The sequence below is a fragment of the Anabrus simplex genome, chromosome 3 (assembly GCF_040414725.1).
Source record: "Anabrus simplex isolate iqAnaSimp1 chromosome 3, ASM4041472v1, whole genome shotgun sequence".
In the NCBI taxonomy this organism is placed as follows: domain Eukaryota; kingdom Metazoa; phylum Arthropoda; class Insecta; order Orthoptera; family Tettigoniidae; genus Anabrus; species Anabrus simplex.
In genome coordinates, this window is record NC_090267.1 from 129,824,504 (window position 1) to 129,847,329 (window position 22,826).

General features: G+C 41.3%; 1 protein-coding gene across 1 annotated transcript in view; it reads right to left on the reverse strand.

The window, feature by feature from the left end:
• The window catches only part of LOC136866693 (uncharacterized), a 145,150-nt gene that overhangs the window by 100,421 nt on the left and 21,903 nt on the right, over positions 1-22,826 (reverse strand). The window contains exon 3 of the mRNA XM_068226810.1: positions 7,485-7,620. Coding sequence (XP_068082911.1) covers positions 7,485-7,620 — 136 coding nt within the window. The remainder of the gene's footprint in view (positions 1-7,484; positions 7,621-22,826) is intronic.

A 22,826-nucleotide genomic window follows, 5' to 3' on the forward strand; every position in this document is an offset into this window, starting at 1 on the left:
CAAGAAATAAAACTACTACTGTACTACTCGGAAAACCGTAAAAGTTGTTAGTGGGACGTAAAACCAATATTCTTCTTCACCTTCTTTTTGCGTTAGGGCCTACTGGGGACCATGTTCCAATTTCATTTCTTCATCCTTTGCTGTTGTTCCTTCCTTTTCTTCCAATATTCCTTCATTGTTTCACTGTGTTTCTTTCCTCAGGCCACTTTGTGACGGTTTTGTTTGCCTCCTTCTCTTGGAATCCTTCTATCTTTAAAACTTTCCTCTTGAAAATTTCTCTTTCCATCACTTCTTCTCTGATGTTGTTTCTTTCCAAGTCTCTTTTGATCTCTTGAATCCAGGTGGTTGTTAACTTTTTCTACCAAAGATACGTGAAGATCGTTTTGTTTAGTCCACTGCCGTCCATTCTGTAAATATAACCACAAAGTAGCAGTCTCCTCTTCCGTACTGTTATAGATATGTTGCTTGTTGTTTTAATGGGCCTAACATCGAAGGTCATAGGCCCATAAATATGTTATTACTTAATTTCCAGAATTCTGTAGTTTTAGAGGGCCTAATATTTTTCTTATAATTCTTCTTTCTAGTACTTCCAATCTTTTAAGTTTATAATTGAGTACTAAGCATTCTGGTTTCACAACTGTGTTGTAGTGCTTTATTTTAAGATTTTTAGATAAACATTGTTGTTAGCATTTTTTGTTATACCCTATGCTGTTTCCATTTTGTATATCCTTGCCTCTATAGCAGATTTTCACAATCATATTTTTGGATTGTTTACCCCAAATAGTCGACTGTCAAGTGTAGATTGTAACCTGTTGAGTAATACTGTCGTGAATACTTTATAATTATTCTTTATTCTTTATTAGTTTTCTCCAGATCCACAGTAAATTACCCAATTGATCTATTAAGTGAGAAAAATAACATGTACAACCTAAAAGCCAGAATAAATTACATTAAAATGAACAACACTGAATAAACGGCATTCTTTATCCCCATACATTAGCATACGGCCTCTGATCAACCCTTATTGGTGATCCCGTAGGCCATGGCAATAGGCAAACAATTAGTGTAAAATAATAATAATAATAATAATAATAATAATAATAATAATAATAATAATAATAATAATAATAATAATAGAACGGCATAGTCGGCATAGTCGGCACTTTGAGATTTACAGGCCTCCACTTTCCCTTCCGGCTGAACTCGCGTAACTGGCACATTCCATGACTTATATTTTCCATTCTCATTGACCTAGTCCAGTACGCTGATTCAGCCCTAACATAACACCACGATCCCGTTTGTGTGTCATTTCCTCACTCCACTCACATTACCTTAATTACATAATCAAACAGCAGGCCTCATCCTTTCATCACACCGTATTTACAATTACTCTCTTGCCATGATCCACTCATCATATAGTAAATAAATCTACTTATCATAATATTAAATTATATACTCACAATATACCCTCACCTTTTACCATCAACCGTCAACCACATCAACACTACATCACATATCCTTCAGACTTATGAACTCGGATCCCTCTATGACCAACCCTCGTACCACGCCAATCATCCTCTTATAAATACAACACATTCGTTCCAAAACAATTGATCCAATAATGACTTAAACTCTTAGCCACCATCACTCCCATCACATCATCTTCATATGACACTACCTCTCTTTTCATCTATCTCTCTTTCATTCCAACCTTCACTTGCTAACTCTTAGCCATCATTATCTCTTTTATCAGCCGCTAATATCCTTCATATCACACGTTTAAACAATCAAGACACCACTCCACCCACTTCATGGCACTACCTCACTTGTCATCTACCTCTCTTTCCTTCCATCCTTCACTTGCTTACTCTTAGCCATCATACCTCACTTATCCTCGCTCATACCTTTCATATCACACGTTTAACAACCAAGATACTGCTCCACCATTCAATTACATTTCACTAATAATTACCCACACTTCATTCTCGATCAATACAGCTCTCTTACCATCATAACACACTTTACCAATATATTCAATACACTAATTCCACCTCAATATCATTTCAATATAGCAATAAACAACTCCAATTCGGCCTCCTTATATATTTCCCTAATAATTACCCACACTTCAGTATCTATCAATACAACTCTCTTGCCATAAATACAGCTGCAAAACACCTTCAACCAATAATTTCATCATACCAACACACTATCAATAAAAATAAAAAATCATTGGTTTATATCTGCCTAATAGAACACACTTAAACCACACATTTTTACAAAGCTAATAACACTTCTAATTCATCATCTACAGATTTTACAATACATCTTGACCATGATTACACCAATTCCACCTCCTCCATGATACATTTACTATTAATATCATTACACCATTCACTATACATTTCAATATAACAACTGTGATAGCTAGTGACATTGCGTTTCATAAATCACATACTTTTACATAACTAACTTAAAAACATCCTCTCTCACTTTAAGCTTCCACCCTGTTTTCACCACTATTCCCTTATTTATCACTACTTTTTTTTAACGTTTTTACTTCGTGTTACGGTACCCTCGTCCTTGCTTATCATTCCCCACATATCTCTTAAACTCTTGCTCCTCCCTCTGGACATATTCTGCTCTAGCTTCTTATGGGCTGCCTCTTCCCATTCTCTTTTACTCTGTGTCTCCATTCTTCCCAGTATTCACTTCTCTGCTTTTCCTCTTCTCTGGCTGTCTCAACAGCTGCACCTCTGGTCCTTCTTAATGTCGCCCCCTTATCCACTACTCCTTCCTTATCACTGTTTATGATCCCACTTTCACTTGGCACTTCTCCCTGCCTTTCCTCATTCATCTTACCGTTTCCCTTTGACTTTTCCTTATCACCTTCTCCGTCTTCTCTAACAATGCTGTCTTCAACTTGTCTTACTTCCAAGCTATTGACCATACTCCTCTCCGTTACTTCCTCTTGTTTCAACTTCTCTTCTAGATCCAATAATTTATTCACAGTCCAAATTCTACTCCAGAAGCCGTTTGTCACTACTAGCTCCTGTCCCCTTATGAATGCTCTCAATCCTTGAAGTCTAGCTCGTATCATATGTTTTTGAGGATTTTTTCTTTCCTTATCCCTTCGCTTCCCATATCTCTCTTGATCCATATTTTCTCCCTCTGAATGTTACCCACATTTCCAACCACAATATAGGCCATCCCATCAGCGTGGAAAACAGTTGAACCTTAATAGGCCTGTTGCCTTTAACTTTCCCTATTCTCTCTCCATCGTCTATGTCAATTCGCTAAAATTAATTTTCATTTTCCCTTGAATTAAGTCCACCACTTTGTAAATTGTAAGCACCTTGTCCTCTCTCTTCTCCTCAGGCACACCATATATAAACAGGCATTTCCTTCTCCTATATTGTGTACTGGCTTCCAATTCTGCTTTAAGTTTCAGCGTTTCCTCTTCTAATCGTCCTATCTTTTTTTTTCAGTTGTGCAACTTCTTCAGCATTGTTCCTCACTTCGGATGTTGTGTCTTCAGCCTTTCCCCGAAACCATTTCTTCATTCTGTCGAACTCCCTCGTTTGCTCCTGTATCATATTCTTGAGTTGCTCAAATAGGCAGACTTCTTCAACCACCTCTCTAACTACCATCTTGATCACTTCAATGTCTTCCCAACTCATGTTTCCACTGCCAGTCGGACCGGGGTTCAGTTCAACTCCCCCGATCCATAGCATTACAATAATCACAGCAGCTGCCAGCATCATCTCTCCCTTCTTTCCCATTTCGGTTTTACATCCTCCTAATTTCACTAATTCTTGCTTCCTTCTTCCCTGCCATCTTCCTATGATGGCCCTGTATTGCTCCGCTCCAATCATCTTCTGAACACACTTCACTACTTCCCTGCACTCCACTCCTGCGCTCCCCTCTCCTTCTACGGGGACCCTCCACTCAACACGACTATTCTAGTCGGACGCTTAGGTTATACTGGGATACTTTATAAGCAATTGGTTAAAGAGAAATACCTCTATAGTTGTCGACATATTGCTTGTTACCCTTCTTATGTAATGGGTGTATTAGAGCCACTTTCCATTCTTCTGGTATTTTTTCTGTTTTCCAAATTTCTTCAAAAATTATTTGTAAATCTTCAATGATTTTTGGTTTTGACCATTTCAAAAGTTCAGCTGTTATGGAACCTTCCCCACTAGCGTTATTATATTTTTGAGATTCAATTGCATCTTTAATTTCTTCGACAGTTGGCGGCAAATCAGATTTTAAATTTTCATGAATATCTGGACATTTTAATGTTATTATTATTATTATTTATTTGCTAGTTGCTTTACGTCGCACCGATACAGATAGGTCTTATGGCGACGATGGGACAGGAAAGCCCTAGGAATGCGAAGGAAGTGGGCGTGGCCTTAATTAAGGTACAGCCCCAGCATTTGCCTGGTGTGAAAATGGGAAACCACGGAAAACCATTTTCAGGGCTGCCGACAGTGGGGTTCGAACCCACTATCTCCTGGATGCGAGCTCACAGCTGCGCGCTCCTAACCGCACGGCCAACTCGCCCGGTATTATTATTATTATTATTATTATTATTATTATTATTATTATTATTATTATTATTATTAACACGTGTATATCGTCGTATTGATCATTAAGGGACTCCAGGACTTTAACATTGCTATTCCATCTGGTCTCTGTATGTTGACAGACAGTCTATTTTAATTTTGTTACCAAACCACTGTTCTTTAAGTAAGTCACGGAGCGTTTGGATGCTTCTATAGTCAAATACATCTTTCTAAGGCTCTCATAATCTACGTGATCTGTTTCTTTTGTTGTTCAAATACGTGCTTTAGAACTGTATTGATGCAATGGGCAGAACAGGCTAGCTTTCTGCAATCGGAGAGTGTTGATTTAATATTCGCCCCTTGGTCTAAGACAAAGGTTACATTCTCTAGTTCATTCTTATTTTTACAAATATCGAGCCCTGCTATGTCAGTCTCTAATTCCTTTCTAATCTTCAACCCAGTTTTAGTTCAATCATTCGGCGATTTAGCCATGACAAGCATTATTTTGAAAGGACCAATTGACATTATGTGGTGTCTGTATTTATCAGTAAAAAACCGCTCTTTCTTAAGAATAGTCTTCTTTACTCGACATGAAAATTCACCCTTAACTTGTTCAGCAAAGTCATTTGACACTAAACTGTAGGGTTTGATGGTACAATAGTATGTCCTCGGCAGCTTCAACTTCGTACATGCCTCCCAGTCTGAGCAGTTCGTTTGCCAGATGAAGTCTTTCCCCTCCACAATTCCAAAGGGTCTTAAATCAGGGGCACAGAAAAGTAAACACGGTTTCAAAATGTTTCTTGGCGTCTTTGGATACAGTCTTGGGTCTGGATTTGGCACAAGTATGTCTTCTGAGAGACGAAGTGGGTCTTCTGAGAGACGAAGTGGAACTACTTTTGTACGTTAATATGCCAAAACATTGCAGTCACTGAACATAACCAATGCACTTATTTGTCAGAGGATCTACAATTTGGGAAATATTTTCCCAAACTGAACTTTAACTATTTGAAACATTTAATAAAAAATAGTTTTGCCTTCACCTGTTCTTTATTTTCCAGTGCCATTTGATGACCTTGTGTAGAACTCCCTTCGCACAGCTCACTACTGGAACAGGATTACTAATGTTCCGCATCCACTGACGACGGAGCTTTCCACAGCGAAACATGAATCTCTCGCATACGTAGGATGAGCTTGTGCTTCGGGGTTAAGACTCCCGGCCCGTTGCCAATCTCTAATAGTGTCCGAAGTATGCTCTTGCAACATACAGTATTTAAATGTGAAACCAGTCATGCCAACTGCTGTCACCAAATGCAATACTTAAAACACTGATGTGGCTTGTGACAGAATCTCGTGTGAGGTATTTCTTTCTATTCAGGTTAAAAATACATCGGGATTGTGAGATAACGCCGAAGAAGAAACCAAAAACAATAACATTTTGATAAAGATCAATAGTCAAGGTATGAATGTAAGCATAGAAATGAACCCATAATGATTTCAGAAGCTGTGCAGTTCACACTTGAAGAGAGGGCCAATTTACTTTGTTTACTTCAAAAAAATATGGAGGTTTCTTAGAGTTAACAGCTAGTTTCTAGCTTAAAGATAGGCATTGTGCAGTGGCGTATACTGAGGGCTAGCAAGGCTATCAGTGAAGCCCAAATCTCAATTGAGAATGATGGAAGTCTAAAACACATTATAATGTAAGCATCTGAAACATTGCTCCATTTACAAAACTTGAAAGCAGTGAGAAAAAACGTCGCACATATTTCTGAGAGCAAGGCTTCGGAGACCGACATTGCAGCTCAGACTCGCTCCAGTCCCGTCGACTCGCCACACGCGGCTTGCGGCTGGATATCGGATAGGAGCGGGGACCGGCGAAGGATAGGTGTGCTAGACTTCGGTCCGTCAGATCGCCACTGCTAACTATCAACCATGCGTTACTCATCGTATATACTTCCTCACCTCATACTTCTGACTTAATGATATAGATTAAGAGAGTGCGGGTATTCCTCACTCCCGTTTACTTCTACATCCTTCTATGAAGAGACTGCAGGGCTGCTGTTAGCAATATAGCAATATAGTTTTATTTTTATTGGTAGATCTGCTAAAATGAAATACCATCTTTCAGGTTTAGTGTTTTCCTTTGGTTGGTTGGAATCGAACCCGTGATCATGGGTCGGACACCACCACTTATCTCCCAGGGAAGCTAATTAACCAGTGAACGATGGGTACGACCGCTGTAAAATAATAATAATAATAATAATAATAATAATAATAATAATAATAATAATAATAATAATAATAATAATAATAATAATTACGGGGCATGAAATCTGTATAGGCTTGGTGTTGACCTAATGGGGATAAAATGAACGGCGAAGATGTCATAAACACCCAGTCCCCGAGCCAGGGGATTAACAGTATGAGGGTGTTGATTCTGAAAACTGAACCGGGACCATCGGACCAAAGGCAAACGTTCTATCCATGTAGCCAGAAAGCCAGACTTTCATTTGCTAAACCTTAGGCTACCATCTCCACTGATCAGGGGTTGAGCATTGACAGTAGCACAGGCAGGGGCAGTAGCCTGTCAAGAAACACTGACAACACAGCAGGCTTCTCCGTTGGCTACTGGCTGCAGCTCAAAACGCTGAAGGCTTGACGTTCACTAAACCAACCATCGAAAAGTGGTAACCTAAGTCTGGTGGTAGCCCATGTCTTAATCCCAGCATACGCCACTGGCATTGTGATACACGTACTAATCCTTCCAATTTGCCAAAGGAGACCACTGGCGGCAAGTGGTAATCGTGGTAGCATGTGTGGCAATAATTCATCTAGAAGAGTGTTAACTGTAAGGACATGATACCAGGCGTGAGTGGGTGATAGTAATTCACGCAGGGAATACTACTTGTTACTTACCTAAAGAGTGTTGACTGTAGGGATGTGATACTCGTGGTGGTATGTGTGTTGCCATAACAGGGCAGCACTTCTCGCAGGATGTAGTCCTCAATGAACTGAAGCGAACGGCCTGACGCCGTGTAGTCACAGTACACAACTGAAAGAAATAAAATACCAATTATCAGGATCAGTCTGTACTCCATATTTTATTCTAGATAAAACCGTCTGAAATATTAAACGACCTTTCTATCTGGGCTTACAATTCTTCTTTCTAAAAAACTAAACTAATTTCACGTTATCATTGGGAATTATATAACACAGTGTCAGTTGCCGAAAATTTGAGAAAAAGGAAATGGAAGTGGCAGAGACGAAGATGCTCAGGATATGTGGGACTGGATTAAGAATGAAGGAATCAGAGGATGCATAAAAGTGATAGAAATATCAAAGATAGTGCAGAAAAGACAGTTGTCCGACTCCTTGGCTGAATGGTCAGTGTACTGACATTCGGTTCAGAGGGCACGGGTTCGATTTCCAGCCGGGCCTAGGATTTTAACGCGAATAATTAATTTCTCTAGCTCGGAGACTGGGTGTTTGTGGTCATCTTGGTACACATCTACATAGGCTACAACACATCACATTACCAATAACCAAAGAAACACGAAGTAAATATATCACTACACATAGCGTTGGCGTCAGGAATGGCTTCCGACCTTAAAACTTGGCTTAATTCACATATGGGAAAAGGCTAGGAAGTAATAATAATAATAATAATAATAATAATAGCAAGAGAGATAGCTGCAGTAGTATGGACACATTTTGAAACGGGATCAAAGTTATTGGGGGGAGAAGGGGGGAGGCAGTATTTGAAATTAATTTGGATGTGGGTAGGAGGAGAGAAGGACCAAAGAGATGGTGTCTGTATTGTGTGAGAAAAGAGGTGCGACGAAGGAGATTGATGGAAGAGGCTCATCATAAACGCTCGGCCTGTCTGGATGGAAAAAGGCGGAGTAAAAGAAGAGGTGTCTTGATGGAAGCAAGCCCTTCTTTTTTTAGTTGTCGTTATAAGGGCGAATTTCATGTGGATTTCAACCAGTGCTGTTTCGGTGTCTTCGCTACTGTAGGTCAAACAGATAATTGGAAATGAAACGCCTCTGGGTCTCGAAAAAGACTGCTGGCGCTGATCGGGAAACCATAGGCCTACATATTTTTTTAGTTTCAAGGAAGGTGTGAATCGGCCAAGATACAATGTACTTCAAATGCATCAATTTATTTTTGCTTAGATTGTTAACATAAGCTTCGCATACTGCATATTTAATATCACAAGAATGACTTAAGACAGTTTGGCTTTGATCGATGTTGCGTACCTCCGTTCAACTAAGACGCTGTTTCTGAACGTCCCGCTAACGTTATTTGAAAATATTTATAAATAATGCGTAATTCATCTAGAAGGTAAATTGAGGACCCTCTAGTGGAGGAAATGGGGTTCGATTTCCAGCTCATCCGAAGATTTTGATTCAGGACTCCAGAACTGAAGCAGAGTTCACTCAGCCTTGTGTCTTCAACTGATATCAGAGGCACTGAACTCTATCGTAAAAAAGTCAACAATGCCGTCACGCTGACCAGGTGATACTCCAATATATGCAGACTATTAGCCTTTACAGCAGGCATATTGGCAAGGCAACTCTTAGTGAGCTGTATGTGCCACACGTGTTTTAGAGTGTGGAAAAATAAAACTTTTTTGAACAAAATATTAGTTTTCACTTATTTTCTCGATAACTGCTAAAATTAGATAGAAAACGTTGTATAGTAAAATTCCAAGTAGATGCATTAATAGACAGAGGGAAAAAAGCACAACACAGTTTAGGATGATGTTTTCTCCATCCAGATAGCAACTAGATTAAGAAACAAATAGGGTATGGGAAATCCGGTGTCGTTAATATTGTTAAACTACTTAGTAAATTGAAGAAGATTAACCCAAGTAATTTCATGTTGAAAACGTTCACTGAATCACCACTAACCATTGTGTGATAAAGGTTGCACGCCAGAGACGTGAAACCGACTTATAGTCTACAGCTACAAATTGTCAATAAATGAATGTGGAAGTTAGTGACTCATGGCTCAAGTATTTAACGTCAGTATTGTGAACTGGGTCGTCAAACTAAATTGAGCAGTAGTTACTTCTTCGCGGTCGACACGCAAATTAGTCGAGCAATTGGCAACACCCCTGCAAGTAGTTAGATTGACGACATACAATTTCTAGCCTTGTCCTATTTGCTTGTAATACAGATTTATTACGTGTGCACTATTTTTCTCGGCTAAATTGTAGAAAGACAGAAATATAGAAGACTAGCAGTACGCGTACACATTGCAATTATCTTTAAGAAAACAATTCAACAATAAACAGTCCGGCTCCATGGCTAAATGGTTAGCGTGCTGGCCTTTGGTCACGGGGGTCCCGGGTTCGATTTCCGGCAGCGTCAGGAATGTTAACCATCATTGGTTAATTTCGCTGACATGGGGGTGGGGTGTGTGTGTGTGTGTGTGTCGTCATCATCATTTCATCGTCATCACGACGTGCAGGTCGCCTAAGGGAGTCAATTTAAAAAACTGCATCTAGCGAGTCGAACATGTCATCGGACACTCTCGGCACTAAAAGCCGTACGCCACTTCATTTCAACAATAAATACATCCTACCAATGGAATGGGCCGTGTTACATCATAATATCAACGTAAACCAGTCCATTGCGTTTTTCAAAGTAAAGAGCCAATGTACAATACAATGTTCACTATTTAATATGTGTTTACAACACGCGTGTTTTACACCTAAGCATATGGTTTCAATGTACCTTACGGCATGCACTAATTAATCCTAGCATTTACTGATCTAGACAGCAGCGACCCACAATTAATCGAGATTAATGATGTTTTACTGTCTCCTCTGATGAGGTTGACGTCAGGAAGGACATCGCTGGCCATAAAAACCCGTCACGACAGATTCAACTCGCCTCATACCCGACCCCGTAGAGAAACGAGACAAGGTCTGGACAGTGATGTTATACTGTATTTTGCAGCAGGTCCCCTCATCTTTTACTTACCACGCGATCAGTATTACTTTTACTGTTGTTGTTTAAAGAGCCTAACATCTACGTTATCGGCCTCTGGTGGTACAGGATGAAACGAAATTAAATGATCCATTAAAATCTAAAATAATCAGTGTATCTATTCGCAATGCCTAATTTTCTTACAAAATTATATTAAAAAGTGATTAAAACGTTATAAAACGTTACATAATTCAACTTAAAAGATCAAAACGTATTAAAACACACCAAAAGATAAAAACATAGTTAAGAGAATAAAAGCGGAGTTTACAATGGAAGAAAAGTTAAAAGCAAATCAAAATCAATTTTAAAAACGATAAAACGATCAAACAGGCCACTACCCCTCATAAAACGGATAACCAGGTCTACTGACTGTTCGTCACTTTGTTGAATGAAGGAGATGGTGCTCGGTCAAACTACGGCGCAGATCGGCCAGGTCCGCTCACTCCATGAGGATGTGTACTACGGTCAGAGAGCCGCCGCAAGCACACACCAGGGGGACTTATTTCGGTATGTAGGAGTGCGTTACTATATCATGGCCGATTCTAAGACATTAATACCGCTGGTTATTTCCGAGAGCCCCGAAGGGAAATCTTCCACACCTTCGTTGTTCCGTTAATCGTTCTCAGCTGATGTGAAGGAGGGGTGGCCTGCCATTCCTGCTCCCAATGGGACATTACCAAATGTCTCAGCTAAGATACAGACCAATAACTAATGCGCACATCTTGGGTTGCATACAGCAAAAAGATTTCGTGGTCGCAGCAGCTGCCATCGAGAGATGGACAGAACATGCAAAATACAGCAGAGATCTACATCAGTAATCTACACAGTGTAAGTAAGAAATATGGAGAATGAGCCATTATACCGTGTTTTAAACACTATTCTATAAATGTGCCTGACTAGTCAGAATATTTGTAAAGTAATAAGGCTAATAAATTATTGGGATGTATTATAAGAAATAGCAAATATATTACGCATATTCTATTCCAATTATATTGAACTCCTTAATAGAGAGCCAGTGGGAAAATACCCCTGTAGTCAGGACTCCATTTTGTCAAATCTTCGGCTGAATGGTCAGCCATCAGTCCTGGGTTCGACTGCCAGCCCGGTCGGAGATTTTAACTGCGTCTGGTTAATTTCTCTGTCTCGGGAACTGAGAGTGTGTGTTTGTCCCAATATATTCCTTTTTTCTCTATTTATTGTAAAATCTCACAACAGCTGCAGTTTGCCTAAGAAAAAAGAGTACCTGGAGAACAATAGATATTAAGCTGAACGGGTTAAGCCGACATGGGACTGCATAAAGTTCCATAAGAACGCGTACAAACGTACAAAGCTACAATGAGGCACGTCATTTACTTGAGGTCCATAGACATGGTTCTTAACGATCATGAAAGAATGGGTAGTTGTGGCGATGATTTACATGAAATCCCAACTCAGCCCAACTACTACCAACTAGCTACTACAGAAACACGCAATAGTGAATATATCCTTCCACATAGTGCTGGCACCAGAAAAACGAATCACTGCCTCCTGACGCATGCTTGTTTCTTCCGCGCGGAGAAAGGGCATTCGGCAGCAAAACTGGACCAAATCCACATGTGCGACACAGTTCGTACCCGCCACCCCCACCAGGGTGCGGGAAAAGCGGCAGAAGGGGAAGAAGAAGTCACTTTATCAAATTATAAGGAGTACACAATAACCCCCCCCCCCCACGGCACTTATCGCCCTTGAAAGGGCTTTGGCCTGCCCAGCGACCGCTGCTCAGCCCGAAGGGCTGCAGATTACAAGGGGCCGTGTGGTCAGCACGACGCACCCTCTCGGCCGTTATTCTGGGCTTTCGAGACCGGGGCCGCCATCTCACCGTCAGATAGCTCCTCAATTGTAATCACGTAGGCTGAGTGGACCTCGAACCAGCCCTCAGGTCGAGAGAAAAATCCCTGACCTGGCCAGGAATCGAACGCGGGCCCTCCGGGCGAGAGGCAGGCACGCTACCCCTACACCACGGCGCCAGCAATACACAATACTAAGTGAATGGTTACTATATATCATTTATAATAATAATAATAATAATAATAAAATAATAATAATAATAATAATAATAATAATAATAATAATAATAATAATCACCTTCAAATACCACCGGACTGAGCCACAATAGAACCTGCCAAGTTCGCCTCAACTCAGCCGCCAGGCAATAAAACAGAAAATGCTTTTTAAAAACTATAGGATTTATACTATACACTAATGATACATGAACGACATATGAGGGACATTTGGCATCGAATTCCTTATTTTATAGCCGGGCTGAGTTGAGGTGCTGGTCTTCTGACCCGAACTAGGCAGGTTCGATCCTGGCTCAGAAAGGTGCTCAAAATACGTCAGCCTCGTGTCGGATGATATACTGACATGTAAAATAACACCTGTGAGACTAAATTCCGACATCTCGATGTCTCCAAAACCGGTAAAAATAGTTCGTGGGACGTAAAACCATTATTATTATTATTAATTTTATAAATAACTGATTTCTAGTACAAGATGATATCAAAACATGAATGCCAACGGATTACCGAAATATTCATAACGGATGAGAACATAAGGAAGGAATGTTTCGGTATGATTTTATATTTAGTAATAACTTCAAAATATACCTAGGCACTTTATATAGTGCATGTTGTTCACTTCGAATACTTCTCCTGTGTGGAACTTTGTTTCTCCAGCTAGATTATGCAGCCAGGTCGGCAGGTCTAAATATAGACACTATTCCATTGATCCGCGGTATTTACCAATACTGTGCGTCACTCCATACTGACTTACTGTTCTATGGCGGTAATGCTGGGAGAACGTTCGCTGTACGTAAACGGCAGTTATATTATCACGATCAATAACATTACTGTACTGTTCTCTGGTCCGAGTGACTCAGACGATAGAGCGCTAGCTTTCAGAGCCAAAGGTGGTGGGTTCGATTCCGGCTCAGTGCTGTGATATTTGAAGCTGTCGGTATATTTAACTGTATGTAAAAGAACTCGTGCGGGACAACATTTCCGGCACCACGCATATCCGAAAATCGGAAAAGCCGTTAATGGGACGAAAAACCTTTATTATTATTATTATTATTATTATTATTATTATTATTATTATTATGACGAAAATTCCTTTCCTTTTTTTAATATAGGCTTTAGGTCTTATCAACCATGGAGCCAGCAACAATGTTGTATTTTTCTTATTATAAGTTATTAATTATGAATTGACTTGATGAACTGAACTTACACATTTGAGACCTACCCGCCGAGCCAGAGAAATTAACCATATAATGATGATGATGATGTTGTTGTTTAAAGGGCCTAACAGTTAGATCATCGGCCCCTAATGGTACGAGGTGCAATGAAATGAAATGCTAATTAAAACTTCAAAATGTATCCACTGACTAAAATATAAAACGAATCATGATGAAAAATATGACGAATCCAAAACAATCAATGGATCCAATTCACAATGCCTTCCTTTCTGAGATGACGCTTGTTATAAAAAGGGGTCCAAAATCCAGGTCACGAGCCCCTCATAATAGTACTAAACCTCGTACAGTAGTACTAATCACAGGTAATGCAGACCCATGGTATGTCATACATGATGGCACCACTCGCAGGCAAGACAGGTCCATGGTGTTCCTCACATAAGAGCACCACTCGCAAGCAACGCAGATCCATGGTGCTCCTCACATAGCAGGCGGTATTCCCGTGGTGTTCCTCACATAGTGGCACTAGCAACGTAGACCCGTGGTGATCTTCATATAGTGGTACTACTCATAGGTAACGCAGACCCATTTTGAACACAGGGGAACAGACACATTTCTGCACAGCGTACGGCACCTCTTCGCGCATAGATATTTAGTCCGCGCAGCCAAGTGCTCCCCCCGCCTCGGTGGGATAAACACGATGGTACTAACCACAGGTAACGCCCAGACCCATGGGGTTCCTCACATAAGGGTACTACTCCTAGGTAACGTAGATCCATGCTGTTCCACACATGGTGGTACTAACCGCAAGTTACGTCGACCCGTGGTTTCCCTCACATAATGGTACTAACCACAGGTAACGCCCAGACCCATGGGGTTCCTCACATAAGGGTACTACTCCTAGGTAACGTAGATCCATGCTGTTCCACACATGGTGGTACTAACCGCAAGTTACGTCGACCCGCGGTGTCCCTCACATAATGGTACTAAACACAAGTAGTCTCATGGTTCTATTTTCATCATGCCTTGGTCGCCCCTTTTAGTCGCCTCTTACGACAGGCAGGGGATACCGTGGGTGTATTCTTCGCCTGTGTCCCCCACCCACAGGAGGTTCAGACGAAGTAAAAAATCCCCGTCCCAGCCGGGAATCGAACCCAACCCCACCCCACCCCACCCACCAGCACCACCATCCGAAAGCCACTACGCTCACCATTCAGCCAAGGAGCTAGACTAAAACATTCTTTAGCTCTAAGCTGCTACATAATTTCGAACAACTATTATACAGTTTCATTATCTAAATTACAGTAGTGTACCAGCTGGACGAACCGTCTGAAGTCGGTAAATGCACACAATGTTAGGCGTACATGATAACACTCAACTCGACATTTTGCAGACTCCAGAACGTACGCTTCTTTGTGTATCTGTTTCCCTCAGCAGAACGAGTTTCAGAAGTCATACGTAATAAAGATAGGAATACACTGAAACTAGTCGTGTTGCATAACAAAGAAATAGTTAGGATGAAATGAAATGTCGTATGGCTTTTAGTGCCGGGATATCCCAGGACGGGTTCGGCTCGCCAGGTGCAGGTCTTTTAATTTGACTCCCGTAGGCGACCTGCGCGTCGTGACGAGGATGAAATGATGATGAAGACAACACATACACCCAGCCCCCGTGCCATTGGAATTAACCAATTAAGGTTAAAATCCCCGACCCGGCCGGGAATCGAACCCGGGACCCTCTGAACCGAAGGCCAGTACGCTGACCGTTCAGCCAACGAGTCGGACATAGTTAGGATACGAACCCCTGTCTGACCGAAATTGATAGAGCCTACAATCATTTCAAGAGCATGTATCTGTTCAAGAAGAAGAAGAAAATAACAGTACCAAGCCGCTTGAAGAACGTTGATTAGTAAATTGGTAAAAATGAACAGAACACACAGGCCAAAGGAGAAAATGGAAGACCTTAGAAACCGACATGGGATGATGAAAAGGGACGTATCGTAAGAGTGGAAGCCATTTTACGGCAAGTTCAGAGCCTCTCTAGTCGCCATCCTCGTCTCAATAATAATGAATAACGAACCAGCGTAGCAAATCTTCATTAGGGGACTGGGCGCATGATAGCCGAGTTACATCGTTACTAGCTTTTCATCAAGACGGTCTGTGGTGGTTCGAATCCCAGCTAATGTATGTGTAGATTTCTGAAGAGAAAAATCCCTGTGTTTCGGATTACACGTAAAACTGGAGGTCCCGTAGATATAACCACGATATCAGAAACACTGAAGAGTGCACAGCTACCGAATACAAAAAAGGAAAGTAAAGGGAGATATATTAGTTGAGCAGCGAAGTTGCCAGTCAATATTATGAACAATATGGAACATTAATTTTACATCACAAAAGCAATAAACAGCAGAGATACGGTCGATTCGAACTCTTGGGTTGCAAACACGTGTAAGTGGAAGCCGACTGAAATTAAACTAATATTACAAGAATTAGCGACTTTTGTCACTCGATTGGTATTGATATGCGAGATAAAGTGGAAGAAACAAGCGGGTTTAAAGAGCACTGTCAATTAATGTACTTAAAGGGATATATATTACAGTCAATGCTATAGAAATCTGTCCAGTGGTGGTCATTGCTATACATTGCTATACTTAACGTTGCACTAACACATAGGCCTACAAGTTTTCGGCAACGACAGGATAGAAAGGACTCAGACTGGAAAGGGTGTCTGAGGTGGCCTTAATTAATGTACTATGTATGTACGTCTATATGTATGTATGTATGTATGTATGTATGTATGTTTGTTTGTTTGTTCAGTCCTCAGCCCGAAGGCTGGTTGGATGCTCAACAGCTCCACCATTAGCTCTCATAGATGGCCAAGGCATCATTGAAGAGGCATACTACGGAAGTGAGAAGTGAAGTAGTTTCCCGTTGCTTTCCTCACCGAGCAAGAAGTTGCTATTACATATCGGCCTGCCAAGCCCACCGAAATGCATGCACCAACCGACCCTATTAGCAACATAAGCTGAATAAGGAATGGTACTGCTAGCATCGATCATACGTCAGCCACTTTTACATTGTCAAAGCCGGACAAGAAGACATGTCAATGAAAGCAACAAGATTGCTTTAGCCCATACCAGAAAACATATTTTTCTTTTAAAAGATGCTTTACGTCGCACCGACACGGACAGGTCTTGTGGCGACGATGAGACAGGAAATGTCTAGGAGTGGGAAGGAAGCGGCTGTGGCCTTAATTAAGGTATGATATGGCCTGGTATGAAAATGGGAAACCACGACAAACCATCTTCAGGTCTGCCAACTGTGAGTTTCGAACCCATTATCTCCAGAATACTGGATACTGACCACATTGAAGCAACTGCAGCTATCGAGTTCGGTATACCAGAAAACATAGTGTGCTGTAAACATTAGGACTCGCCAGCAAAGGCACAATTAAGGTAATTAAACAACAACAACAACAACAACAAGATGTGGCCTCCACAGAGATCTAGCGCAGGTCTTTTCGAACTGACTACTATAGACGACCTGCGTGCCTATAAGGACGGGGCTCTACCTATGATGGCTTCTAATGCTGAAGACGGCACACATCCAGTCCCCGAGCCAGAGGAATGAATGAAAAATGAAAATCTACAGGTTGTTTCCAGTCATTTGACCGGGTTAGGAATGGAATGAAGCCCCCATCTAGTGGCGAGGATAGGAATTGTGACGCCTGCCGAAGCCTGTCGCACTCCTCTGGGGCAATAATTAATGACTGACAGATGAAATGAAATGATATTGAGAATGTTGCTGGAATGAAAAATGACAGGGAAAACCGCAGTATCCGGAGGAAAACTTGTTCCTCCTCTGCTTTGTCCAGCACAAATCTCACATGGAGTGACCGGGATTAGAACCACGGAACCCAGCGGTTTGAGGCCGGTGCGCTACTGCCTGAGCCACGGAGGCTTCAGGAATTAACGAATTAAGGTTAGAATTTCCGACCGATACGGGAATCGAACCCGGGATCCCTTGGACCAAAGTCCAGCGCGCTAATCATTTAGCCATGGAGCCGGACTCAGCATATGTATTTTCATTCACTTTCAACCACTCCTTCTGGGTGCTTAACCTTTTTTTGTCAGGCAGTGCATTTATGTTTCTGCGGTAGTTGGTATTGTGTTGGGTTGTATGTAAATGAAGAGGTGGGTATAAGATCAGGAATCGAATCCGGGAGCCTTTGGACCAAACACCACGACACTGCTCATTCAGCCAAGGTGGACTCACGATGGATGCTACACAGAATATTCCGAAATTCCCATTACAACTCCTATGACTTAGAGGGGACTGAGTATATAACATTTTGATAAGGAATCCGCTGCCCGTAAAAAATGTAGTTTCCGTTCTATATGCACGACGTTAAATACCCCGCTTCTACCAGATGAAAGAGATTCAACACACGCCAGGTTTGAATGATTTCGTGAGGTTATTGCAAGCAGGCGGACCCGCCAATGAGAGTGAACTCCATCTGCCATGTGTGGGAAACTGCGTGTTGCTGTGGTGGAGGATAGTGTGTTGCGTGTGGTGTATGAATGAGCAGCAGAAACACTCACGTTCCCAAGCTGAGGGAACAAACCATTTAGGATTAAAATCCCTGACCTATCCGAGAATTTAACCCAGCCACTTGCTGGATGTATTAGTTTGTTTACACTTAATGTGTCACTACGAATAAGTTTCTTTATTTTTTCCTTGGCATTAGACACTGTGACCAAATTGGTATTTGTTTACGAAGACCACATTTTTAATGTGACTCTATGAATACGTTTCTTTATTTTTCCTTGGCACTGAACATCAATGCCAAATTAGTGAATGCTGGTTTGTTAAAAATTTAACTAACTGATTCACAACTAATTAAATTACCGTCGTTCCTTCACCCAGCAGAAGTGGGGAGATTTAAACACGTGATATGAAGTTGAACTTGGAGCACGGAAACTGTACGTTTACGGGCATAGGTTCCTATTCAAAACGTTATCTACTCGGTCCCTTCTACAAGCCCCGGGAGTTTGCAGAACACTGTATACAAACTGCACGACTTGTTCTAAAGAGATCAATGGTCATGTACGGTTAATTCCTGTAGATTGGGGACCGGGTGTTTGTGATCGTCTTAAAACACACACACCCACTATCCACCAAAGAAACATACAATACTGGACACATCCCTCCACACAGGCGATCCAGTTCGCACCCGCGATCTCACCAGAGTGTGGGATTGTTAAGTTCAAATCTAAAATATTTTACGGGGATGCCGGGGCAGCTGACGCTCACTCAGGGACTCAAGGAGCCCAAATTACATGTCCCGATGTCTAAAAGTGGTACCGTCCTAAAGAAAGGAAGAACATAACGCAATCTAAATTCAGGGGGACCAGAGAGGTATTTGGCAATAGGCGGGCAGGATGTGTCGGGCCCAGCAATCATCTCGTTGGCTCTCCCCTCTTGGTCTGTCTGAGTACATTGCTGGAAACGATTTCTGACGACATTTGTTCAGGTTTCGCAACAGGCACCAGTTCCAATTGGCAACACCTCGCATTGATGAGTGAGTTGTCCTCGCTTCCTGACATGGTCGCCACAATTCGATTATTTCAAACATCGTTCACTACTCACTTGTTTTGGCGTCTAATACCACAATGCATGCTTTACACTTCACTTTTGTGTTACCCTGACTGATTCCAACTAATTTTTGAAAACCTTACGTATCAAAATGAATCGCCGAGCGTGCCAATGGGTTTACGATGCTGAGCGACGTCTTCGTCTTTTCCTACCACCTACCACTCAAGGGGAATGTTGAGATATTTTTATCTCAAGTCTAAAGACATGATTCGGAAACTATACCCTCAAAGGCTCATACTTGTGAGTCTAAAAGAACACAGCTGACTCTGGCACTGCTTTAGCTTGCCTGCTCATATCCAACCTCCTTTGCCCAATTCTCATTCCCGACGGACCCCGGCAGTATTAGGCTTACAACGCCTACGGAGTCTCATTTTACTGGTTTGTATTGTCCTTCCCCTTTTCAGCTGCTAGTTTAATTCTCTGAAATTTCGGTCGTTTTCATTCACCTATGATGAGTGTTGCGAAGGGCTAATTACCCAGTTGCTTTGATATCATCAATCACCACAGAACCTACAATTTTACTTTAACCCGAATTATTTTTCATTTCAAATTGCCCAAATACTTTGGTGTTGGTCGGGGGAGTTACCTGTGTGACAAGGCAGACCAGTCACATCCTTACGAGAGAGGGAACACGAAGGTACTCTGTAAGCGAATGAACGAATGTGATGTTTATACTTTTATTACTATATTTATGAAACAACTAATACTAAAAATAATGGAGTCATTAATCAAAATCAATGTCAATGAATCATTAGAATCAACTTTTCACACACACACACACACACACACACACACACACACACACACACACACACACACAAGCACTGGAACTGTCACCAATTAATCTAGCAAACCCGAAACCTGGGGATTAAACACCAATATTGGACATTTTGGACATTTTATTTTTCACCCCTTCTCACCCCGATGCTGATGGAGGATGAACTTGACTTAAACGGCATCCAGAGTGTCACAATTCATCTCAACGACCCCAAAAAGTATGGAATCGACATTAATAACGGTCGTTTTCGGCGATTTTTAAATGTCACTCCTTCGCAACCTCCAAATGTAGCGACTGGGGTTGTCTTACCCGACAGTTTTTTCCTCCAGATAGTAAGTCATATGCGTACCTTAATCTGGTTGAGAGTTATGCTGGAACATACGTATTACGTATACATATATATACATACATACATACATACATGAATTCTCGGTCACTTGGGACATTTTCTTTTTCACCCCTCCCGCCCCTCACATGTGAATGGAGACTTAAAACGGCAACCAGAATGTCGCTATTCAATTCATCTTCCCGAAAGTATGGATTTGACACTAATATTGGCCGTTTTCGATTATTTTTCTGCAAATAGTATTTCATATGTGTTCCAAGTTTGGTTGAGAGCTATGCTGAAACAAACACACATAATCTTGGTCATTTTGGATATTTTCTTTTTCACACCTTTTCATTCCCAAGGGCGATGGAGACAAACGGCGGCCGGAGTGTCACTATTTATCTCAACCACCCCGAAAACTCTGTATTCAACACCAATATAGGTCGTTATCAACGATTTCTACATGTCACTCCCTTCCCACCCCACCCCACCCCCTAGGAGTGTTAGGCATGCCTCCCCCCCCCCCTCCTTCCACACATACAATATATTAAATCATGTATGTACCAAGTTTGGTTGAAACTACAAGTTTTCCTATAGTCGCCTGCCATTTTTAATCGTTTAGGTTCTCCAGTATCTTTACGTAATGGCATTGCTCCTTAACTGTGTGCAGTCCGCTAAGCACAGAATGTATTGCGGAATAGGGGTAAGCCTTCACCAGCAGTTATTTGAGTGGTCATTTAGTGATTTGATTTTAGGATTACTCAAAGTTGACTGAACTTAAGAAACCTAACAATGCCTGATGATTCACCGTCAGGTAATTCCGGAGATAGAGAACAAATGAAGCAAATCCATCCAGTAGAACGACCAAACGGACTGGACAAAGTAGTAAACTTTTTAAATATATAGCAGGGACAGTCCGTGGTATTGTTGCAGTGTTGTACAACTCCCAATAATTTTACACTTCATTTTCCGTCTTTTCCTCTAATTTTTTAGTTTAATAAACCTATCATAAATATATTCTAAAATATGTTAAAATCAACCGTCTTTGGTTGTTCGATTTACTAATGCTTCGTAATGGACCATTAAACACTGCAGACTTCGAAGCAAACTCAGGTGATTTGCTTTCCTACGGCAAGTCCCAAGCGGAAAGCCTACTTCGAGTTGACACCTGCGCGACCTGTGACGATGGGGCTCTCCCTAGCTGAATTATAATGCTTAAGACTGCGCAAATCCCCGATGCAGAGAAATTAACCAAGGGAAGTTAAAATTCCCTACCCAACCGGAAATCGAACCCAGGATCCCTTGGACCATGGAGCCAGACTTCTCTCCACATGATACATTATAGTAACTGAAAATCTCCAGAAGTTACAACTATTTGTCATTTTTCAGGATTTCAGACGTCTCGGTCTAATTTAACCAATAATGTATGAAATTACAACGTTTCTTGTTATTCCTGTAAGCTTCTCACATAAAAATGTGACACTGAATATTTTGGTGCAACATCCAGCTTCACATACCACCAGCCGCCACTGATATAGATAGGAACGAATTCTGGCAATGATGGTCGTTGTAGCCGTGATTGTTTTAATAGCGTGCAAAACTGAGGTGCCATCAGTCTATGTTGATCAGAAAGATGAAGATGATGACCATCGAAAATAATAAGAAGAAGAGTCACGAAAGGAGGAAATGAAAGTATTCACTGACCTCGGATGCAGTAATATCGCCAAACTGGAAGAAAAGTAAATAGGATGCCCTAAAATATAAAACTGATCAACCATTATATCCAACGAGTATCAGTTGAGGTGAGCTCTGTCTCTTCTGCTGACGCTCACCTCCGCAAATGGCATTACTGCTGTAAACACTAACCCGTCAACGTCGGGTACACCAACAGTTACGAGTTCAATAATTCAGACGTCAGCATATATTCTGTGCATTGCCCTGAGTTCCCATCTTTGTAATCTTCTAATTAATTACCTAAAAACCGTTGTAATTCAGGTGCATAATAACGCCGTTTATACCCACTCGCCTGTTTACATCTATAATGCGCTGCACAGCGCGCAGCGGTCGAAAGAGCTGCATACTATCCAGGCGCTCCCACATAAAATCGGAGACGAAAATATGACTGTACAGTAGGCTAGGCCTATAATATATACGATCGTTTATACACAATCAGCACACACAATTTGATTAAATGAAACGCATACCGACCGATACACTGTTATAGTTTAACCTGAAGTATAATAATAATAATAATAATAATAATAATAATAATA